This window comes from Syngnathus leptorhynchus, chromosome 3, assembly GCF_054491065.1.
Source record: "Syngnathus leptorhynchus isolate UIUO chromosome 3, UIUO_Slep, whole genome shotgun sequence".
In the NCBI taxonomy this organism is placed as follows: domain Eukaryota; kingdom Metazoa; phylum Chordata; class Actinopteri; order Syngnathiformes; family Syngnathidae; genus Syngnathus; species Syngnathus leptorhynchus.
Window position 1 is genome coordinate 21256530 of NC_141197.1, and position 19582 is coordinate 21276111.

Below are 19582 nucleotides of genomic sequence, written 5' to 3' on the forward strand. Positions count from 1 at the left end.
TTGTCGTTGTTGCTTTGTGCAGCAACACATGGAAGACAAACGGTTGTCCTGCCCTAAATAACAAAAGCTATTACTGGAAAGAATGTCCTGCCTATCCTAAACTCTTTACTGGTAGGAATTACTGCCCCCAAAATGTTTTTAGAATTCATTTAGAATTTAATTGAACAGAATGAGCGCCGTCATTTGAAATAAAAACTACTTGCTTGAACGCTTTTCCTGCTATAAAAATGTTGTTAAAATCATATTTTGAGTATTTACAATTTCTCTCGTTTCCGCGACGTGATTAAACCGGAAGTAAACAAAGGGGCAGGTCAAGCGGGAAGTTCTTTAATTTCCGGGTTACTGCAACGTGTGTCATTTCCGCACGCTCCGTTAAAGACAGCATTTTGTGTTGCTGTTCTTGATTTAGCCCGAAAATGGTGAAGCTTTCTGCGGAGTTAATTGAGCAGGCAGCTCAGTACACGAACCCGGTGAGGGACAGAGAGCTGGACCTGAGGGGTAAGAAAACGCGCGCGCGACGCCGCTCGTTAGCCTGTTAGCATGTTAGCTGGCTCCTTGTCTGCCTGGCCGCGGCCGGAGGGACTCCCCTCCAACACATTGTCATGCCGTATGGTTCAGCTACCTCGCCGTCACTGTAAAACCTCTGCTGACTTGAGATATCTGATAGATAAATAAATAATATAATATACACACACACACACACACACGTTCCCAAGATTGTGGGTTGACTCAACCTCTAGACGAACTGCTTGAAGCTGCTTATCTTTACATTAGCTGGGAAGTGCATCTGCTATCGGATCGCAGCCGTGCTCTAAAAGCGACGGCCGGCAGCGTGCGCCACACTGTATGAGGGTTACACTCAAACGGTTGTTTTTTGCACCAGTCACTCCTAAAACCAAACGATGAGCTTCCTAGAAACCAACGAGGCCTCATTTAGAGGGCAGGAGTTGCTACCTGCGTAGTTTAGCGTCTGGTCATTTCTGTCTCAACAATGATGTGAAGTTGGCTCCCTATGCGAGAACATTATGCTAACCTGCTCTCCAATTCGTCAATGAGCCGCTCCATCTGGCTGCTGTCGAATGAGACAAGGCGACCTCAGCAAAAAACCTTTCGGGCAAAGGTTTCAAGTCGCACCATTTGTTTTGGGCACGCTTTGCCAGGTTATAAAATTCCAGTTCTGGAGAATCTGGGAGCCACTCTGGACCAGTTCGACGCGGTGGACTTCTCAGATAACGAAGTCCGCAAACTGGACGGTTTCCCGCTTCTCAAGCGACTCAAGACCTTGCTGATGAACAACAACAGGATCTGGTGAGCTGTGCAAACAGAGCGCATCTTTGATTCTTCCAGTCGCCGCCGTTGACTCGACAAGCGTTGTCGTTCTTATGCAGTCGTATCGGAGAGAACCTGGAACAGAGTCTTCCCGCTCTGCGAGAACTCATCCTGACCAACAACAAGATCCAGGAACTGGTGAGTCACAACCTGACCAGTGCTTCAAAATGTTCGCAACAGAAAATATTGTGAAAGTAGACTGGTTATGGCGCGTATGTAAACCATCTCAAAGACATTTGCAATGGCCTGCTTTCACTTTGGAAATCAACATTTTTGCCCTTTTTTAATTATTATTATTATTATTATTTTTTTTAATGAACGTCACGGACCATATCGGTAACTCCGCCGTGATCGATTCGTGTCAATGTGAAATAACAGAATCCAATTCACGACAAAAACATACTTGAAAAGATCAAAATTATCATCAGTGGCAAACCTAGTCAACACGTTGAATAACTTCAAAGGGTGTCATGAATACATAAGAGTTTTGAAGTGGCCAGGGTGATGCTGTTGAGTTTGGTGGTGTGCTGAATGCCCATTGCCCAATGGCTGCGTTTTAGGGTGACTTGGAGCCGCTGGCGTCGGTGAAGACGTTGACTCTGCTCAGGTGAGAAGCGCGAGGTCGGCCGGAGCCGCGCGGCCGGCCCACCGCCTCACCTTGTTCTCGCTGTCATCCGGCCAGCCTGCTGAGGAATCCCGTCACCAACAAGAAGCACTACAGGCTCTACGTGGTCCACAAAATCCCGCAGCTCCGCGTGCTGGACTTCCAGAAGGTCAAACTCAAGGTGGGGGGTGCCAGGCCGCCAACCGTTTTGTCCGCACGTCCCGGCCCGTGGAGATCGGTCCGGGCGGGAAGCGCTCACGTCTCGGCCCGTGGAGATCGGTTCAGGCGGGAAGCGCTCGCGTCCCGGCCCGTGGGAATCGGTCCGGGCGAGAAGCGCTCAAGGCCGTGTCACTGTAACGACGTCTGCTTGTGGTCGCAGGAGCGCCAGGAGGCGGAGAAAATGTTCAAAGGCAAACGCGGCGCTCAGCTGGCGAAGGATATCGCCAAGCAGAGCAAAACGTAAGAGGGTCGGTCCCCGGCGGGCGGGTGCGTCGGACGGACGTATCTCCTATTTGACTTGGGAACAGATACTATGTCGGATCGGATGTGTGAGAAGCTGCCCGGAGAGCGACCCATCTGACATTGGCTTTCACTGGCAGGTTCACGCCCGGAATGGCGGCGCAGCTGGAGAAGGCGAGGACGGGCCCGTCGCACGCCGACGTCGAAGCCATTAAGGTAGGAACGACGCGAGTCCTCGAAGCGTGTCCACACCTTGTGCAGCTTCAAGTTGTCCTCACCGCAAACTTTGAAATGACATCTCTAATATAGTTGTACTAAGTTCATTCTGTTTCCTTTTTTTCAATCACTTTTTGGTTCTTTTATCACAAACAGGGTATTTTGGTTACATTACCTGAAACATGTCAGGTAATGTAACCAAAATACCCTGTTTGTGATAAAAGTACCAAAAAGTGATCTCTAATATTTTCCATGAAAGCGGACAAAAAGCGCTTTGACTCTGAAACCCGCTTTTGATTCCAAGGATGCGGTGGGTGCATCGACTCGGATGGAAAAAAGTGTCACTCTTGAATCCAATCCGTGTCTTTTAGCAGTGAGACGAACAGCCCGTTTGATTTTTCTTTCCATCCGCTTTCATTTCGGAGAACAATGAGCAACATGTTTGCTACCCCTCGAAGTGCGTTGCTACCAATTTCGCCAAAAGGAAGAGCGTGCGTGTGTGTGTTGCCAGAACGCCATCGCCCAGGCGTCGTCACTGGCTGAGGTAGAGCGCTTGAAAGGAATGCTGCAGGCCGGACACATACCGGGACGGGAGCGCACGCAAGGTCTGCTGCAGCCCTCGCCTTCCAGCCATCGGCGCTCGCTATGTGCCCCACCTCACGTCGTTTCTTCTATAGATGGTGCTGGCGTGGAAGAGGAAGAGGAGGAGGAGGAAGGCCACGCATCGCAGATGGCCGATCAGACGGAAGAGAGCGAGGACATGGAACAAGGTCCTCCTCACCTCAATGGATCCTGAACACTTTTGTTTCTTCACTTTTAGTTTGACTAGATTAAACTTTCTTTTTGACTTTGTACACCTGCTGTCACAATCGCTCTTTTTTTTTTTTTTTTTTCCTGTGCTGGAAGCGTTCCTTCCTATGCAAACCATATAAATTCCAGCCTTTTAAATAGGACCCCCTCCCGCTCATTGTAAGTAGAGCTCTCAAAAACATGGCACCTGAGGCAGAGAACATTGAACAACATCAACTCCACGTCGATACTTGGAAGGAGCTGTATCGTGCTACATATGCGGAGCTTCAATTCCAGGCATAGGCAGGAGTTGACGTTCGTTCCATTTGGCACATTGGTGGGCAAGCTCATTTCTTAACACTAGAACAGCGGTTGTTTTGATCTACCTCTAACAGCGGTGTGCGTCGATTGACGCATCCATCGATGCGACACGTTACTGTCGCACATCACATGTTGCGCACGTCATGTTATCGCAGACGTATTGTTCGCGCGCACGCCCCGAGATCGTAATTGTGTGAGGATATCATCGCGGAGTGACGAGTGTAATCGTATCATAATATAGAGATGAAGAGAACAAAATCAAAGTCGCATCAGCCTTCAAAGAGTAAGTAAGCAGGCTGAAGCGCCAGGCGAGCCGTGTTCATCACAACATCAACAAAGCACGCGACCATAGCGCTACACTGCCAAACAGGCTCTCGAACATCTTCAGAACCTGCTTGATACAGACAGTGGGAATGACTACTCTGGTGACAAGTTTGATGACGTCTCAAGAAGCAGCGATAGCCAAGAATATCCAGTCACATCTTCGAGCTCCGATGACGTCAGGTCAGACAGAAAAAGGGAACGTTGTAGAAGTATGGGCGGCACCCTCATACAGAGAAGAGGGGGATGCTATAGAAGCGAAGGAAGCATCCTCTCACAGAGAAGAAGGGGACGCTATAAAAGGGGTTGCTGTTCCAGTCAGTGCTCTACACAATGAAAGTAGGCTGGGGTGTAAGGTTAGCTGCAAAAATGGCACAGTGGGAGATTTGAGTATGAACTTTCCACAAAATTGGCTGTGGTCAGAAAAATATGGATGCCAAGCCTTTCGTCAAGCAATGCCTCGTGTCCGATTCCAAAAAATACAAAAAGTACATCCTTTTTCACGTTGTTCCACTCGTGGAGAGAGGGTCAAGAAAGACAAGTTTTGTTTGATGTGGTATTTTTAAGGTCCAGCGGGTGTCAGCAGTCAGCGACACAGTGCCACTACAGTTTGGCAATGTGTCGAAACGATACACGACGCCTCATGGACCCATCACTAGTTTCTGGTGTACTGGCTGAATTTACATACGGGTAAATTGAGTAGAGGAAGACACTGAATTTCCGGGCGGTCTCGTTTTGACCTAGTGCGCGCAGAGTAAAGTTTTGAACGCGCCCAAATTGTATTCGCCAATTGAACGGAATCATCACGTGGTAAGAACGTCTTTTCTGATTGGCCCAACCACGACCGTCGCTGATCCAAGATGGCGCAGCCCGGAGTGGAGCATGTCGTCGCAGATGCGGGAGCTTTTTTTCACAAAGCTCCTCTCCAGGTGGCCTTTTCTTCAGTTAACCTTCAGAATACAAACTTTGCCGATGTCGATCTTATTTGAGGCAACCTCGACCGGACAAGATCTTATTTATCACCGCGGGGAAACGTGGGTCTCGTGAACCAGATGACGCCACAGCTAGCGACGTATAGACTTCCCATTCCCAAAACTTTTTGTCGTAAATACATGATACGACACCGACTAGGCTACTTTGCACCTGCAAGATTACACCAAAACTACTGGATTAAATTTAGAATGTCTATCACTATACAAAAGATACTGGTACTGAGATGATACATGGCAAAAATGCTAAACGTTAGTAGATACAGTACAATGAAAATTACAACTTCAATTTGGTTTCAGCATTCTTAGGACACTCACGAGAAGTGGTACTGAACCATTTTTGATCATTGCAGACCGGTACTGGTACCGATATGTCGTGCCCCACCACTGGATTACATGGCAACTCGTGGATGGCGTCGCAACCACTACATGGGACCACGACTACGTGGAGTAAAACAAAGATGAGATTTACACGGCAATAGCTATATTGTGTAGCGTGGCGGGGGGGGCAAGAACCGGATCGCAATGAATTGTAACTTCATTCGTAACTTCCTTCACGTGCGGTGAAGGCAGGTGCTGGTGCGGTGGTTTGGTAACGGAGGGCCAGATGGGGTCTCGTAATGATTATACTGCGGTACAGCAGGCGGCAAGGGGACGCGAGGGTGATGAAGGTGACAGCGACGGACATTTGACGATGCGTTTCAGGACATTGGGAAGAACGTCTACACGCTGAGGGAGGTGGTGGACGAGATTCGGGACAAAGCTACCAGGAGGAGTCTGGCCTTCCTCCCGTACCAGCTCAACCTACGACAGCCTGCGGCCCAACACGTCCGATTGGGTAGTAGTAGTGCCGGCGGGGCAAGGGGGGTTCTGCGTGGATTGACGGCGCCTTTGCGGCTCCCTCAGTGACAGAATTCTCCAAGAAGACGGGAGATTACCCCAGCCTGTCACCCACCGACATCAAAGTTTTGGCGCTGACGTTGCAACTGGAGGAGGAACACGTCGGGACGGGGCATCTGCGCAAGGAGCCCCGCCATCAGGTGTGATCCCCGAGCACGGCCTCAACCCTGCCCCCACCCTCCGACAGCCTTTCGTTTGTCGTTTGCAGGTGGATGTGAGCGACACGCCGCGCCACCCGGAGACGCCCGTCAATGTGGCGGGATTCTATTTCCCTTCCAAGGTCAGAAACCATCTTTGTCCTTCCCGACGCTCGTTGAGCACAATTCCCAATTGTTTCCCCTTTTCTGTCAGCATAAACCATGATGATGGTATCCAGTACATGGCAGCGCAACTATTGGCTTAGGTCAGTAGATAATTACAAGACACAGTAACTATTCTTAACACCGCACGTAAACTCTGAGTTGGTAATAATAGTCATGGTTTTGTCGGTTTTCGCACCAGTACAAATTTTCTCTTGAAATACGTCAGCCCGCTAAAATGGGGGGATTTGATTGAATACGAGTAGTTAAGTTACGAGCGCGCTAACGGCCCGAAGTCATTTGAGCTACCGGGGTCAAGTGAGGAACGTTCTCGTCGTGACCCTGTTAATCCGTTAGGTGACCAATCCTAACATTACACGCAAAAACAGTCCAACCAATTGCGATCTCGTGGGTGACCAATCCTAACATTACACGCAAAAACAGTCCAACCAATTGCGATCTCGTGGGTGGTAAAAGGATCAGGAGAGGGCGCCCTGACCATCGAGCGTATCCTCCGAGCGTGCCCCTTATCATGCAGCCTGAACAAGGCTGACTTGCTGAATGTGAATCAGAGCACCCTAGAATGGTTGGCTGTTTGGCGTGACAAGCTATGATGATGATTTGAGCTACCTATGTTGCGTTGTTGACGGTCGTTCCGGGGGACAGGAAGTAGCCAAGCTGTGGCGTCATCGTCTTCTTCCGTCAGGGCTCTGAACGCAAACAGGAAGTGAGGAGCACGCCGGCGTCGCCTGACACAGAAGCGGACAACTACAACAGCTTCCTGTTCTGGAGGCAAACGCCGGCCCCCGTTGACAACCACCTGTTGGCTTCACTGGTCATTACAACACTCATTAGCTCAGCTCGTAGGGCTTAGCCAGAACGGCTCAATGATGCTTTTTTTGTCATAGGAGGAAAGTGCCGTGCAAGAAGTCATCGGGGAAGATGAAGAGGAGGAGGAGGAATGGGAGGGCGATGACGAAGAAAGCGGAGCTTGGATCACGCCCAGTAACATCGGGCAGATGAAAATAGACTCCTCCGATTGGACGGCAGCTGCCCAGGTCAAAGTTGGATGTCTGACCACAGACTTTGCCATGCAGGTGAGGTAAAGGTGTTACCGTGGCGACCGCACACACCATCGGGCCACTCGAACCCATTCAGCTCACGATTCGCGTGGCCTTTCACCACCACTCGCCCTGTGGCCACTCATAGCTCATCACGCCACTCGCCGTGTAACTGGCCACATGCCTGATGGGTTAATTCAACATGTAACTGATAGAGGTTGATGCGACTCTCACCCTGCGTGTGACTGAATAGTTGCAACTCGTACGACTGGCATCACACCACATTTCTCACTCGGCGTGCATCTCGCATAGCCCACGTGACTGTGTGTAACTCGTGCGGACAACTCACCGTGTGACTGGTGTGGGCAGAACGTTCTGATCCAGATGGGGCTTCACGTGGTGTCGCCCCGCGGAATGTTGATCAAACAGGCTCGGAATTACATCCTCAGATGTCACGCTTGCTTCACGTGAGTATCCTACACACGTATGCGCAGCGCAGGCAGGCAGGCAGGCAGGCAGGCTTGCTTGACGGTAAGAGGTTCATGGTGTTGAAAGCATTTGTGCATGCGTGCGTCTGCGTCAGGACCACCAGCAACATGAGCAAACAGTTTTGTCCAAAGTGTGGCAACCGAACACTCAAGAAGGTCAGCGTCAGCGTGGACGAGGACGGACATGTGCACATGCACTTCTCCAGCAACCCCAAAGTGCTCAGTGCGCGTGGCCTCAGGGTATAACAAACGGACACACACAAAACGTGCACAGGACGACACGAAACAGTCCCGCGCACGACAAAGTATACGCCACCTCAGCTAACCAACGGCCTCGTTGTTGTCGCTGTATGCTTTCTGCGTTCGCAGTATAATTTGCCGCTCCCGCGGGGGGGTAAGCACAGCCAGAACCCGCACGTGTGTGAGGACCAGCGCTTCCCTCAGCAACGTCTATCCCGAAAAGCCCGCCAGAAGACTGACGCATGGGACCCGGACTACGCGGCCGGCGGGGCGTCACCTTTCTGCCAGAACGACATCTACAGCCGCGCCGCCAACCTCAAGCTCCGAGACGCCGACTGCGGCGCCGGACGCCGCAGAGTCAACCCTAACGCCGCCCGCAGAAAGTACAACAAATGATCTGCCTACGATACCCCGTCCGGCTCGGTCCGATTGAAATTGATTCCACAGTCATTGGGGATTCACGCTTTGCATTGGCTTTGCAGTTGTTTAAAATCCCATTCAACCTGAAATTGTCTCCCTCTCGTTTGTTCCACAGTGTGGAACGTGACAGCAGGGGGCGCCTTGACGGAAGCTCACTGCCATGCTTGACTAGTCCCTCACTCCAAAAAAGGCCTATCTTACAAACTTCCACATACATAAGTACATACAAAGTACAACTCGTCCACTAGAACAGCTCGACGCGTCAATTGACGCGCATCGCAACTTTGCGTCATGATTACTTAATACGCGTTTGTAGAAAAAAATCGGACTTAGTAGAAGAACAAAGAAGTCGGGAAGGATTGGAGCAGGGCGATCAAATGCAGCTTGAAGCGGGGTTTATTGAACGGAAAGGGAGATGGAAGGGAGGGAGGTAGGTGGGGAAACGAAGACACAGACGCAATAGAGACTCAGGGCCAGCAAACAGACAGAAGTCCACTCGGACACGGAACAGATTCTGACCGTGAGTCTCCGGACAAGACCGGGGGAATATAGACGAGCAGGACAGGAACACGACGCGGCCGCAGACGGGAGACAACAACAGTAGGCACCGGCAGGGAGAAACACACGGGTACGGTTTAAATTCATCAGATAACAAGAGGCCCAAGAGTGATGGCTACATGAGGCGTCGTGTATCGTTTCGACACATTGCCAAACTGTATTGACACTGTCGCTGGCTGCTGACACCTGCTGGACCTTAAAAATACCACAGGTAACCTAGTTGACAGACTCGACTGACACTGCTTTGATGACCTAGTATATACATTCATTCATTGAAGTAATTATATTTTAAATTGTATTCTTTCACATATTCATTTCAATTCAAAACATTTTATTTTTTAGTTACAGTCAATCAATAATGTATCATAACGTGAAAATCTAAGTGAACGTGTTGTGAAAGAGGATGCTTGTGCACTGAGATTATTAAAAAAAAAAAAAAAATTATTTACCATTTTGTATTTAAAACTAAGGTTTTTTTTTTTTTCAAATGTTTTGAAATTGAGCCTGTTGCGCTTTTTGGACACATTTTCTCCCGCCGTTGAAAACACCCACTCACACGGACGCCACAGATGAGGCTGGAGTGCAGTGTAGTGGGTCTTGTCTTTTGATTGTCCCAGTATCTGACTTGGGGCTGCTCCATAATTCTTGATAACTTCGAGGATGAACCGCAAAAGGTCAGATATGGTTTTAGCAGATCCATCCTGTTGACAATGCGCTTCCTTGACAGACGAAACTGCTGGTCGTTCGGTCACGTGACTTTTCCTAAAGCGCTACGCGCACGGACACGGGGCTCCGCTCTATGAGCTCGACACATGCGCCGACGCATCGGTGTTGCCGGAGCCATCACTACAAAAAAACGGAGTGCTAGTGCGTGCACTCGGCACTCTGACTGGAGACGCGGTGCGCCAGTCAGTGCTGCTACGTTCGGAAATGCGGGAGCGCGGCGAACCTTCTCCGAACACGTCCCCTGGCAGAGTGGCGCACAGGCGTCAGTGTGAATTCTGCCAACACTCCCCTTGTCACGTGACTAAAGATAATCTAGCGGCGCCACAAATCACGATTAGATTGAGCAAAAAGCAACAACTCTTAAATGGTCAAATTCAGAAACATGCGGCAGCGCTATGTAGCGAACCAACACAATTGTTTACTTTTGTTTTGCTTATTGGAGCACATTAAATTCCATACGCAACATTTATGTTCTTTTATCTTCCTCCGGTCACAGATTCAACTAGAACAACGTTTACTGCGGAGTTCTTTTCGACACCGACCCAGTTTTCACCACATATGAAGCCTGAGGTGGGAGAGCGAATTAAAGGGACGTGCAGTATGGCCGCCGTCTTGAACCGGGAGTCTCAAAACAGTGCATGCCATGAGCACGCTTCAAAACATCCGAACTGGCAGAATTTTCTTGCGGTTTGTTTGTTGAGGACGTCCGACAAGTGGCTATACGGTATGCTTCGAAAATCTTTCTTTCATTCAAGACAAGAAAAGGGCCAGTAGGAAAGCAGATATGTCTGAAAAACCCGAGACCCATGTGCCTACCTCCCAGACAGGGCGTGGCATTACGAGAGGGCTATTGTCACGTGACGATTTGTTGACGTCCGGGTCGGTCCAACAAGATGGCGGCGCGCTGGAGCAGCGAGAATGTGGTGTTGGAGTTTCGAGACGCGCAGGTGCGATCGTGCGGTGCTTTTTCTAACTCGAACTAAGTTTCGTACGTGCCGACCAATATTTTCGAAACATTTGAATAACTCCAGAGGTCAAAATGCCTCGCTAGTTTGTATATGCCACGTTGTGTATGCGTTTCCACATTGAGTTTTAATTGTTAGTAGTACCATTTGTTTGATGTTGCATCGACGCACCGGAAAAAAAAATGTTGGTTGTAAAGCTACCTTTCTTAGACAACGGCAATAAATCGATTCATCCATCCATCCGTTTTCTGAACCGCTTTGTCCCCACGGGGATCGCGGGCGTGCTGGAGCCTAGTAGGCGGGGGACACCCTGAACCGGTTGCCAGCCGATCGCAGGGCATACGGAGACGAACAATCATCCGCACTTGCACTCATACCTAGGGATAATTTAAAGTCTTCAATCGGCCTACCGAGCATGTTTTTGGGATGTGGGAGGAAACCGGAGTACCCGGAGAAAACCCACGAGGACACGGGGAGAACATGCAAACTCCACACAGGAAGGGCCGGAGGTGGGATCGAACCTCCACCCTCCTAACTGTGAAGCGGACGTGCTACCCAGTGCGCCACCGAGCCGCCAATAATTTCGATTTTAGTTTTTAAATTGGCAGCGTGTCACATCGGGCTACGATAGGCTTCGCAACACTTGTGTGAAATACGGCCTCCCGTCAACACATTGACGTCTTGTCATGCTGTGTTGCCAGGCGACCACCATGTCCGTGGACTGCCTGGGCTCGCACGCCGTGCTTTCTGGGTAAGTCCCTCGCCGAACGTGGCGCTCGCTTGCCTGCCGTCTCAAATAAGGCCGACATTGGCGACCGACATCAGGGACGATGTCGTCCCGGTGGCCGTTACCGCTTAGAAGCGTACAGGTGCATGGTGACGGCAAAAAGGCCCTTTTCAAAAAGGCCAAAATAGTTCAACACGTCTCTTTTGTAGTGACTGAATGAACAGACGAGTGTCTTCATATATCTGAATTCTCAGACACGTAGCAGACCCACTCCTCAAAAAAGAACCACATGCGATTGACAATCAAAAGAAGCAGCTACCGCCTCATATTTTGTTTTGCCGTTAGGGTGCAAGTTGCATTTTGACTGTAGAGTCATAGACATCAGCAGTCCTAACAATGGCGAGAACGCAAGCAGCCCGATGACCTCGCGGGGAGGGTGGTCAAGCTTTCGAGTGGCCGTGGATCGGCCGGGTTCGGGGAAGCCGCACTTGCCACAACGTGGCCTTCTTTATGGGCTGCCCTTCCCGCCAGGCGCCGCTTCCTGTATGTGGTCAACCTGGAGGCGCCGTCGGAGCTGGCCAAGAAGATGTCTCGCCAGAGCAAGTGGGACGTGGGCACTGTCCAGTGGAACCCACACCGCTCTCAGGCGCACGTCTTTGCCGCCTCGGTCCGTTTCCCCCGACCGACGCTGCCCGAGCCCGACCTCGCTTTGCTATCGCTTGCTCTGTGCCTCTTTGTGTTTCCAGAGCAACCAACGCGTGGAGTTGTATTCGTGGAAGGACGGCGTAGGAAGCGTCCACACGTCGCTGTCAGGCCACACGCGAGTCATCAGGTACGTGACCTCCTAGGCTGCGCGGATCATTTGCAACGTGTGATGACACGTGAGATCATGTCACAGTGTGGTGCCACGTGTAACTTGAGGAAGTTGTGATGTCACGTGAGGTCACGTGACCGCACGGAGGACAGGCGGGAATCACGCGAGCGTGTTTGATGTCACCTAATACAAAGTTGACAATTTGTTTTTCTTTTCTAACACGTGACTTGATGCGACGGGCGCGCTCGCTTGCTCGCTCGCTCAGCGATCTGGACTGGTCGTGCTTCGAAGCCGAGTTCCTGGTTAGCAGCTCGGTGGACACGTATATGTACATCTGGGACATCAGGTGAGAAGGTTGCGCTAACTTGCTTTGCGCTAGCTCACACAGCCTTTTTTGTTTTGTTTTGGTCTTGTCCCTCTGTCCCCACAGAGATACGCGCAAACCCGCTGTGGCGCTGTCTGCTGTCGGTGAGTGCAAACAAACAAAGAAATGGCCGCGACACTTTGGTCGCTCCATTGAGCGAGCACGTCCGGAAGGCCCTTTTTTACTCCGCCGCGTTTGTTGCGGTCAGCCGGTGCCTCTCAGGTCAAGTGGAACCGCAGGAGCCGTGACGTGCTGGCGTCCAGTCATGACGGGGACGTGCGCATCTGGGACAGACGGGTGAGGTGGCGCAAGCGTGCCAGCCAACACGCTGACAAACTCAAGCGGCTCTTCTGCGCGCATCTTTACAGAAACCCAACACAGCGTGCGAATATGTGGCGGCGCACCTGTCCAAGATCCACGGGCTGGACTGGCACCCGGAGCACGAGTTCATCCTGGCCACCAGTAGTCAGGATAACTCCGTCAGGGTTAGAGGCACGCACACACGCACTCACATGCGCACAATGCCTTCCTGTTTGTCACCTGGTCCGTGCACACGCGCGTGTGTGTGTTTGTGCAGTTTTGGGACTACCGGCAGCCCAGGAAGTACTTGAACATCTTGTCATGTCAGGTTCCTGTGTGGAAGGCCCGATACACGGTCAGGACGCCATGACGCCGTGCTCGTCGCCCGTCTGCAAACGCTCATGTCTGTCTGTCTGTCAGTCTGTTTGTTGAACGCACAAGTGTGTTTATTGTGTGTGTGTGTGTGTGTGTGTGTTTATTGTGTGCGTACGTATTTCAGCCCTTCTCCAATGGGCTGGTCACAGTTATGGTTCCTCAGCTGCGGCGCGAGAACAGTCTCCTCCTGTGGTCCACACTGGACCTGAACAGTCCTGTCCACGCCTTCGTGGGACACGACGACGTCATCTTGGAGTTCCAGTGGAGGCCGCAGAAGGAAGGTCAAGGTCACGCACGTACGCACATCACCGACACGCGCACGTCGATGCCTTCCAGAAGTTTTAGCCGATCTCTGTGATGGAAGGACTGCTTCTTGACTGCTTCCTAAGTCAAGAACTCCAAACAGCAAGTTTGGACAGGGACTCTTTTCTGTTTCACCTGAAAGCTGACTGGTCGACGGCCATGCTTGTTTGTCAGGTTGCAAAGACTTCCAGCTGGTGACGTGGTCCAGAGATCAGACGTTGAGGATATGGAGGGTGGACCCGCAGCTCCAAAAGGTCAACCTTGACCCCGCGACCGAGCGGCCACCGTAGCCGCCGCGGCCACTGCTCACCGCCGTCATTGTGTTTGTTGCGCTGCAGCTGTGCCTGAGCGACCTGCCGGACGAGCTGGCGGACGGCGCGGCGGCCATGGCGGAGTCGGAAAAGTCGCTGACGTCCACCGATTCTGACGGACAGCGCGCCAGAATTCCCGTCGGGCCTCATCCTCAAGGTGACGCACGTACGTTCCGTCCGCTCGTGTCGGGAGGGAGAAGACACAAAAGCCCTGGGCCTCCACTGGGCTTACGCTAGAGCTGGCCTGATATTGCGGCATTGTTTGAAAGCAGGGATTGTGCTGCCGTCTCTGCGCTTTGGGGCCTCGCTTTCACCGCTGGACGGCTACCGCCACGGATGTCTGTAGAAAAGCGGTTTAAAACAGAAAATAGTCACTTGGATGCCGTTCCAACGCATTGTCTCCGCCTCCCAGCTGAGGACCTCTCCTGGCCTGGCCGCATCCCCCTCCTGACCGTCCACCCCCCACCCTCCCCCCACCCCCTCCTGGCCGCTGCCCCCTCCTGGCCGCTCCCCCCTCCTGGCCACTCCCCCCACCTGGCCACTCTCCCCACCTGGCCACTCTCCCCACCTGGCCACTCTCCCCACCTGGCCACTCCCCTCCTCCTGGCCACTCTCCTCCACCTGGTCGCTTTCCCCTCCTGGCTCGCTCCGTGACGTCGGATGCCAAAATGGATGTCTTTTCTTTGGCAGACTGAAAGCGGTCGTTAGTGATGGCAACAACAGCAACATTCCATCTCAAACGGGAGCTCAGTCGGGACAGGGCTGCGGCTCCTCATTGTTGCTCGACGAAAACGTCTGACACCTCCGAAAGATGGATTGGCTCACATCTGCGCTCCATCCTCAGATCAAGACGGCGGGCGGGACTCAACAGCGGCGGCGTCTTCCGGCCTGGCTCAAACACTCCAGCAGGAATTCTCCTTGGTCAACCTGCAGATCAGGAACGTCAACGTGGAGGTGAGAGACCACGCAAACACAGCGATGGCAGACGCCCGTTTGTTTATACTGAGTGGGATTTATTATTATTATTATTTTTTAGATGGATGCGGTGAACTGCAGCTGCGTAGTGTCGGCTCACTTCGGGGCTCATCAGGTCCGCCTGCTCATGAAGTTCCCGGGACAATATCCCAACAACAGCGCCCCCACCTTTCAGTTTCTCTCTCCGACGAGCATCTCTGCCGCCATGAAGACAAAGATCCACAAAGTAGGACGCGCTCCTCGAGCCGCTGCGTCCCTGCCGCGTCCTCACGAGCGTCTCGTCTTTCAGGTCCTGAGTGACGTGTCCCTGCAGAAGGTGAAGAGGAACCAAAACTGTCTAGAACCTTGTGTCCGGAAGCTCGTGTCCTGCCTGGAGTCCGTCGTGGTGAGAAGACGGCAAGATAGGAAACCCTTGTCTTTTTTTTTTTTTCTTCCAAAAATAAGGTTCCTACCCAAAAAGTGAACGGATCGACGTATTAGAAAGGCGCCTGCCTGTTTGTGCGTGTCGTCTTCACAGGAGGACAGCCCGTCCTCAAGACCTTTCGTGCTGTCCAATCCCGTAGCTCCGACGCTGCAGGCCTTCCCGCGAGTCATCAACACCTACGGGTCCTACCAGGTAAGCAGGGCGGGGCAGACGACCGGAGCCGCCACCGAGGGTCGCGCGGCCTGTTTGCGTGAGCTCGGCGGCGTTTGGCACAGCTAGGCCCCAACACCGGCGGGACTCTGGCCGTCAAGAAATTGCTTTGCAAAGTACGATCTGCACACACACCTGACACTTTGCTGTTTTTGCGGCGGGCGTTGTGTTTGCAGGACGCCAACATTCCCTTCCCGCGCACCTCGGGCGCTCGCTTCTGCGGCACCGGGTGTCTGGTTTACTTCACTCGGCCAATCAGCATGCACCGCGTGGCCCCGCCCACCGAACCCACGCCCAGGTAGCGACCTTGCTGCAGGTTTGGGCACCGACCGGCGTGACTACGTAATGCGCAACATGTGCATTTCCCACGCCTGTCAGGTCCCTGTCGGCTCTGTCGGCCTACCACAGCGGCGTCTTGACGCCCATGAAAATTCGCTCCGAGTCGCAGAACACGCTCCGACTTTATAGCGGTAGCCCCACTCGGGCCGACAAAGACACAGTCTCCATCTCCTCCTTCTACTACAAAGAGCGGGTAATATGCACGTACACGCGAGACACAACACGTTCATGCGCAGGCGGCTGTTTGGAGTGTTGAAGTGAGCGTGTGTGTGTGTGCGTGCGCGTGCGTGCGTCCTCCAGAAATCGCGGCGCTACAAGAGCAAAAGGGACGGCGCGGACTGCGGTGGGCGCTCCATCAAGTTGGCGGGGAAGGTCATCATCCAGGAAATTTCCTGTCTGCTGCCCGTTCACAAAGTTCTGGGAGAGAATTACATGTGAGTGGGTGGAGCCCCAATGCAAATGATGTCACGTTTTTCCGGCCGACAGTCAACTCGAGGGTGTCAAAAAGAACACCTCGTGCGTCTGTGAGGGTCCAGAAAAGCGCTATTGAAATGGGATGCATGATTATTAGTCCCAACACGGGCTGTTGTCCACAGCCTGAACACGAGTGACACGGAGGACACGTGCCAGAAGAACGCCGCCGCCGCACTGGCCGTCGGACGCCGTGACGTGGCCAAGGTACGGGATGAGAAGATGCCGCGTGTGCCGGTAAATTGTAAATGTGTACGGCAATGCGTAGGACGTATATCTGTGCGCGCGTGCCTTCAGGTGTGGGCTCTGGCCTCGGCGGCGACCGGTCGAGGCCTGACTCCCGATTCGGACCCTGACGCAGACTCACCCTGGGCCAGTCATCCGTTTGGTCGCCGCCTACTGGAGACGCTGTGAGTTGCCGCCGCCGGATACCGGTCAGCGCCGACCTGCTATCTTGTCACGACCAGACGGGAATATATAATATGACATGTATGTGAACGTGTAGGACGTCCTAAGCCTTCCCTCCTCTTCCCTACTCAGCGTAGAGCACTACAGTCACATGAGTGACGTGCAGACGCTCGCCATGCTATGCAGCGTCTTTACCGACTCGGGCGCCAACGTGGAAGTGACGCACGCCACGCCGCAGTCACGCCAAGCGCACTTTGTAAGTATGGACACGCCCACTCCATTTACAGCCCTGTCTGATGTCACATGGCCTAGGCAGCCGGCAGATGTGCGACGCGGGCAGGCGGTCGCGGTGCGGTCTGACTCTATACCGTTTGTTGCAGTCAGCAGGAATAGCGTGCGAGCACCAAAGCCTGCGCCTGCCAACGCGGAGGAGGCATTTTTGACATTTATAGTCACACGACAATAGCAGAGGCTCGCAATTTTTGCCTGTCTGTCATTTGTCAGCGGCCCCGGCACCAGGCCGTCATCATCAGTCCGTCGACCGGGCTTTATGCTGACAAACATTTCCATCGGGATCCGGTTCCTCATTTTGGGAACTTTTTGTAGCTTCGATAATGCGTCGCGCCGGCAGCTCGGCGGAAGCAAAAATGTCAAACCGGCGGTCGTTATTCTGTTTCGTTGGCGTTGGGGGGAGTTAGGGTTAGACAGAGAAGGCAAGGATACAGTCGCCCGGAATCTCAGGCGGTCGGCCACCCGCCGCGTCGTCACGGACCAGTAAGCGGCTGAAAACAAAAAGAAGGTCACGCCGGCGCAGCGAGTGACGTCACGTGACTTTTGTTCAGGCTGGCCCGAGCGAGTCGACTATGGCGTTTGGGTGTCGGGAACAGCCGGAACAGGCTCTTGCCCGCAGCGAGTCCCCCGAAGACGCCCGCCACGGCAGCCGGGGACACGCCGAGCCGAGGGAACGGGAGCGCGAGCGGCACGACATGAACCGAAGGTAAAAGCGTCCTAACCCTTCCCCCAAAATAGAGCTTACGATGTGCTCGCCCGCAGACTTTTGGACCCGACCAACACGCCGCAGTTTGACGACTTTAAGAAATGCTACGCGGAAATTCTCTATCGGTGGGACCTGCGAGACAAGCGCGCCGACGTGCTCAAGTTTGCTTCCTGTCCGCCCGAGCCGCACCAAGGCGTTGGTACGTGGTCCCCGCGCTTGGTTTCCTGCCCCTTTCACAGACAACGCAAACTTCCATCTTGTCCATCTTGCTTTTGTCATGACCTGACGCCAACTTCCTTGTCGCGGTGCGGCGCCTTGTGTTTCCAGAGTTGTGCGTGCTATGCTGCCACTGCGGCAGTCCCAGTCGCGGCACGCAGTGTGCGGCCTGCAAGCGCCTGAGCTTCCAATGTGTGGTGTGTCACGTGGCCGTGCGGGGCTCTTCCCATTTCTGCCTCGGGTGCGGCCACGGCGGCCACACGGGTCACATGATGGACTGGTTCCGGAAGCAGGAGCAGTGTCCGGCCGGGTGTGGCTGCCGCTGTCTGCAGCAGAGCAACTTCTGACGGCGCAGAACAACTTCTGTCAGCCGGTCGGTCGGTCGGTCGGCCGGCGTGAACGCCGCATCGGCTGACCCGATGCCCTGTCTGCAACCCGTTCACAAAGTTCTGGGAGAGAATTGCATGTGAGTGCGCGGAGCCTCAACGTAAATGATGTCACGTTTTTTCCGGCCGACAGTCAACTCGAGGGTATCACAATGCCCTTGGAGCCATAAAGGAGCAGTAGGTTCATATTTGGGCTGGCCAATAATTCAAGATCGTACAGTACACCGCCATGCACACCAGATCAATAGGAATAGTAATTGTGCTCATTATAATCTCATTTCAACCCAAAAAAATGTATCAGGAAGCAAACCCTTGCCTGCTGCTATGCGAGCTAACCGGAATCTGGACTGAAACCAAGGATATGTCGACAGAGATCTGGCCGACCCGAAGAATAGTAGATTTTAACATGATGTGTGCATGATGGTTTGTTTTCTTAATAAAATGAAAAGGATCATTTTCAACCTCTATGAATGAAGTTAGTGGAATTTCCTGGAACGATTATTGGTAAAACATTTTCACACTACTGGTTACTGATGCAGTAGGTACAAATGGAGAAAATAATATCTAGCCGGAAATATGTGAACAAGCTTTGCAATCAGTGATGACACATCCTTAAAATCATTGTACCGTAAATCCAGCGCAAAGCTCCAAATAAGCAATTTTGCTATGCTGTTTTGGCATAACATGAATAGAATAATAAAAAAAAGTCACTATGTCAATTTATTTTTCGGCCCTTTCCGACACTGGACTGACAAGGTTGTCCCTGTTGGCTTCTGTGGACGAACGAGCGGTGTCGGGGACTGTTATTGTGAGGGAAGCCGGGAGGAGCCACTGGCCGGTTAGGTTGTGAGTATTGAAACCTACTCTAGAAGGCGCAGCGGGAGGTACGGACCTCCCATTTCTGAGGCCCTCTTGGTCCTAAAACCCCTGACGGTGCCGTGGCTGCTTTCGTCCCCAGTGCACCCGCCGCCCACTCTTCCATTTTTATTTATTTATTTTCTATTTACAATTAATGTATTTGTTTGATTCACATAAACAAGAAATGGTGTGCCCGATGGCAAACATGCTGGATCAATGAGAGAAAATAAAAAGTCCTCTTTTAGTCTGCACCAAACAAGCGGGCTTTTCTTGTCTGAATAAACCCGGAGATAAGATATCCTTAGTAAGAAAACAATAAAAAATAAAGTATATACATACAGACAAGGGAGAAAAGAAAAATAACTGAGACAGGCCTCAAACCTGCATCTTTGTGCTTAAGAGGTGGACATGCTAGCAAA

The 19582-nt window shown here is 52.4% G+C and overlaps 3 protein-coding genes across 11 annotated transcripts; all 3 read left to right on the top strand.

Annotated features, from left to right (window-relative positions):
* The first annotated feature begins 315 nt into the window (after nucleotides 1-315).
* On the top strand, nucleotides 316-3462 carry snrpa1 (small nuclear ribonucleoprotein polypeptide A'). Its single transcript, XM_085907870.1, has 9 exons — nucleotides 316-498; nucleotides 1161-1308; nucleotides 1389-1467; nucleotides 1890-1936; nucleotides 2012-2114; nucleotides 2313-2392; nucleotides 2533-2608; nucleotides 3120-3213; nucleotides 3286-3462. Exons 1-9 carry the CDS (start codon nucleotides 417-419, stop codon nucleotides 3402-3404), a joined length of 828 nt encoding a protein of 275 aa, XP_085763996.1. The 5' UTR covers nucleotides 316-416; the 3' UTR covers nucleotides 3405-3462.
* Nucleotides 3463-4240: 778 nt separating this feature from the next.
* Nucleotides 4241-8525, top strand: nob1 (NIN1 (RPN12) binding protein 1 homolog). Of its 2 annotated transcripts, XM_085907868.1 has the most exons (9): nucleotides 4247-4968; nucleotides 5734-5866; nucleotides 5935-6068; nucleotides 6137-6208; nucleotides 6934-7062; nucleotides 7136-7324; nucleotides 7658-7755; nucleotides 7872-8016; nucleotides 8146-8525. In XM_085907868.1, exons 1-9 carry the CDS (start codon nucleotides 4900-4902, stop codon nucleotides 8410-8412), a joined length of 1236 nt encoding a protein of 411 aa, XP_085763994.1. In that variant the 5' UTR covers nucleotides 4247-4899; the 3' UTR covers nucleotides 8413-8525. The 2 variants fall into 2 exon arrangements, with proteins under 2 accessions (XP_085763995.1, XP_085763994.1); XM_085907869.1 differs by lacking the exons at nucleotides 7658-7755; nucleotides 7872-8016 and having other exon boundaries at nucleotides 4241-4968.
* A 1712-nt stretch (nucleotides 8526-10237) lies between these two features.
* Nucleotides 10238-19150, top strand: wdr59 (WD repeat domain 59). 8 transcript variants are annotated; one of them, XM_085908266.1, is made up of 26 exons: nucleotides 10242-10444; nucleotides 10544-10667; nucleotides 11387-11436; nucleotides 11944-12079; nucleotides 12159-12244; nucleotides 12492-12572; nucleotides 12657-12694; nucleotides 12799-12887; nucleotides 12959-13075; nucleotides 13168-13245; nucleotides 13390-13561; nucleotides 13743-13822; nucleotides 13907-14045; nucleotides 14724-14833; nucleotides 14916-15080; nucleotides 15144-15239; nucleotides 15372-15470; nucleotides 15665-15786; nucleotides 15867-16020; nucleotides 16128-16261; nucleotides 16424-16505; nucleotides 16596-16708; nucleotides 16839-16962; nucleotides 17549-17703; nucleotides 17760-17902; nucleotides 18031-19148. In XM_085908266.1, the coding sequence occupies exons 2-26, from the start codon at nucleotides 10614-10616 to the stop codon at nucleotides 18264-18266; spliced, it is 2853 nt and encodes a 950-aa protein (XP_085764392.1). In that variant the 5' UTR covers nucleotides 10242-10444; nucleotides 10544-10613; the 3' UTR covers nucleotides 18267-19148. The 8 variants fall into 8 exon arrangements, with proteins under 8 accessions (XP_085764390.1, XP_085764389.1, XP_085764394.1 ...); XM_085908264.1 differs by having other exon boundaries at nucleotides 10238-10444; nucleotides 11944-12244; nucleotides 13390-13546; nucleotides 13907-14036; nucleotides 18031-19150; XM_085908268.1 differs by having other exon boundaries at nucleotides 10241-10667; nucleotides 13907-14036; nucleotides 18031-19149.
* The last annotated feature ends 432 nt before the right edge of the window (nucleotides 19151-19582 follow it).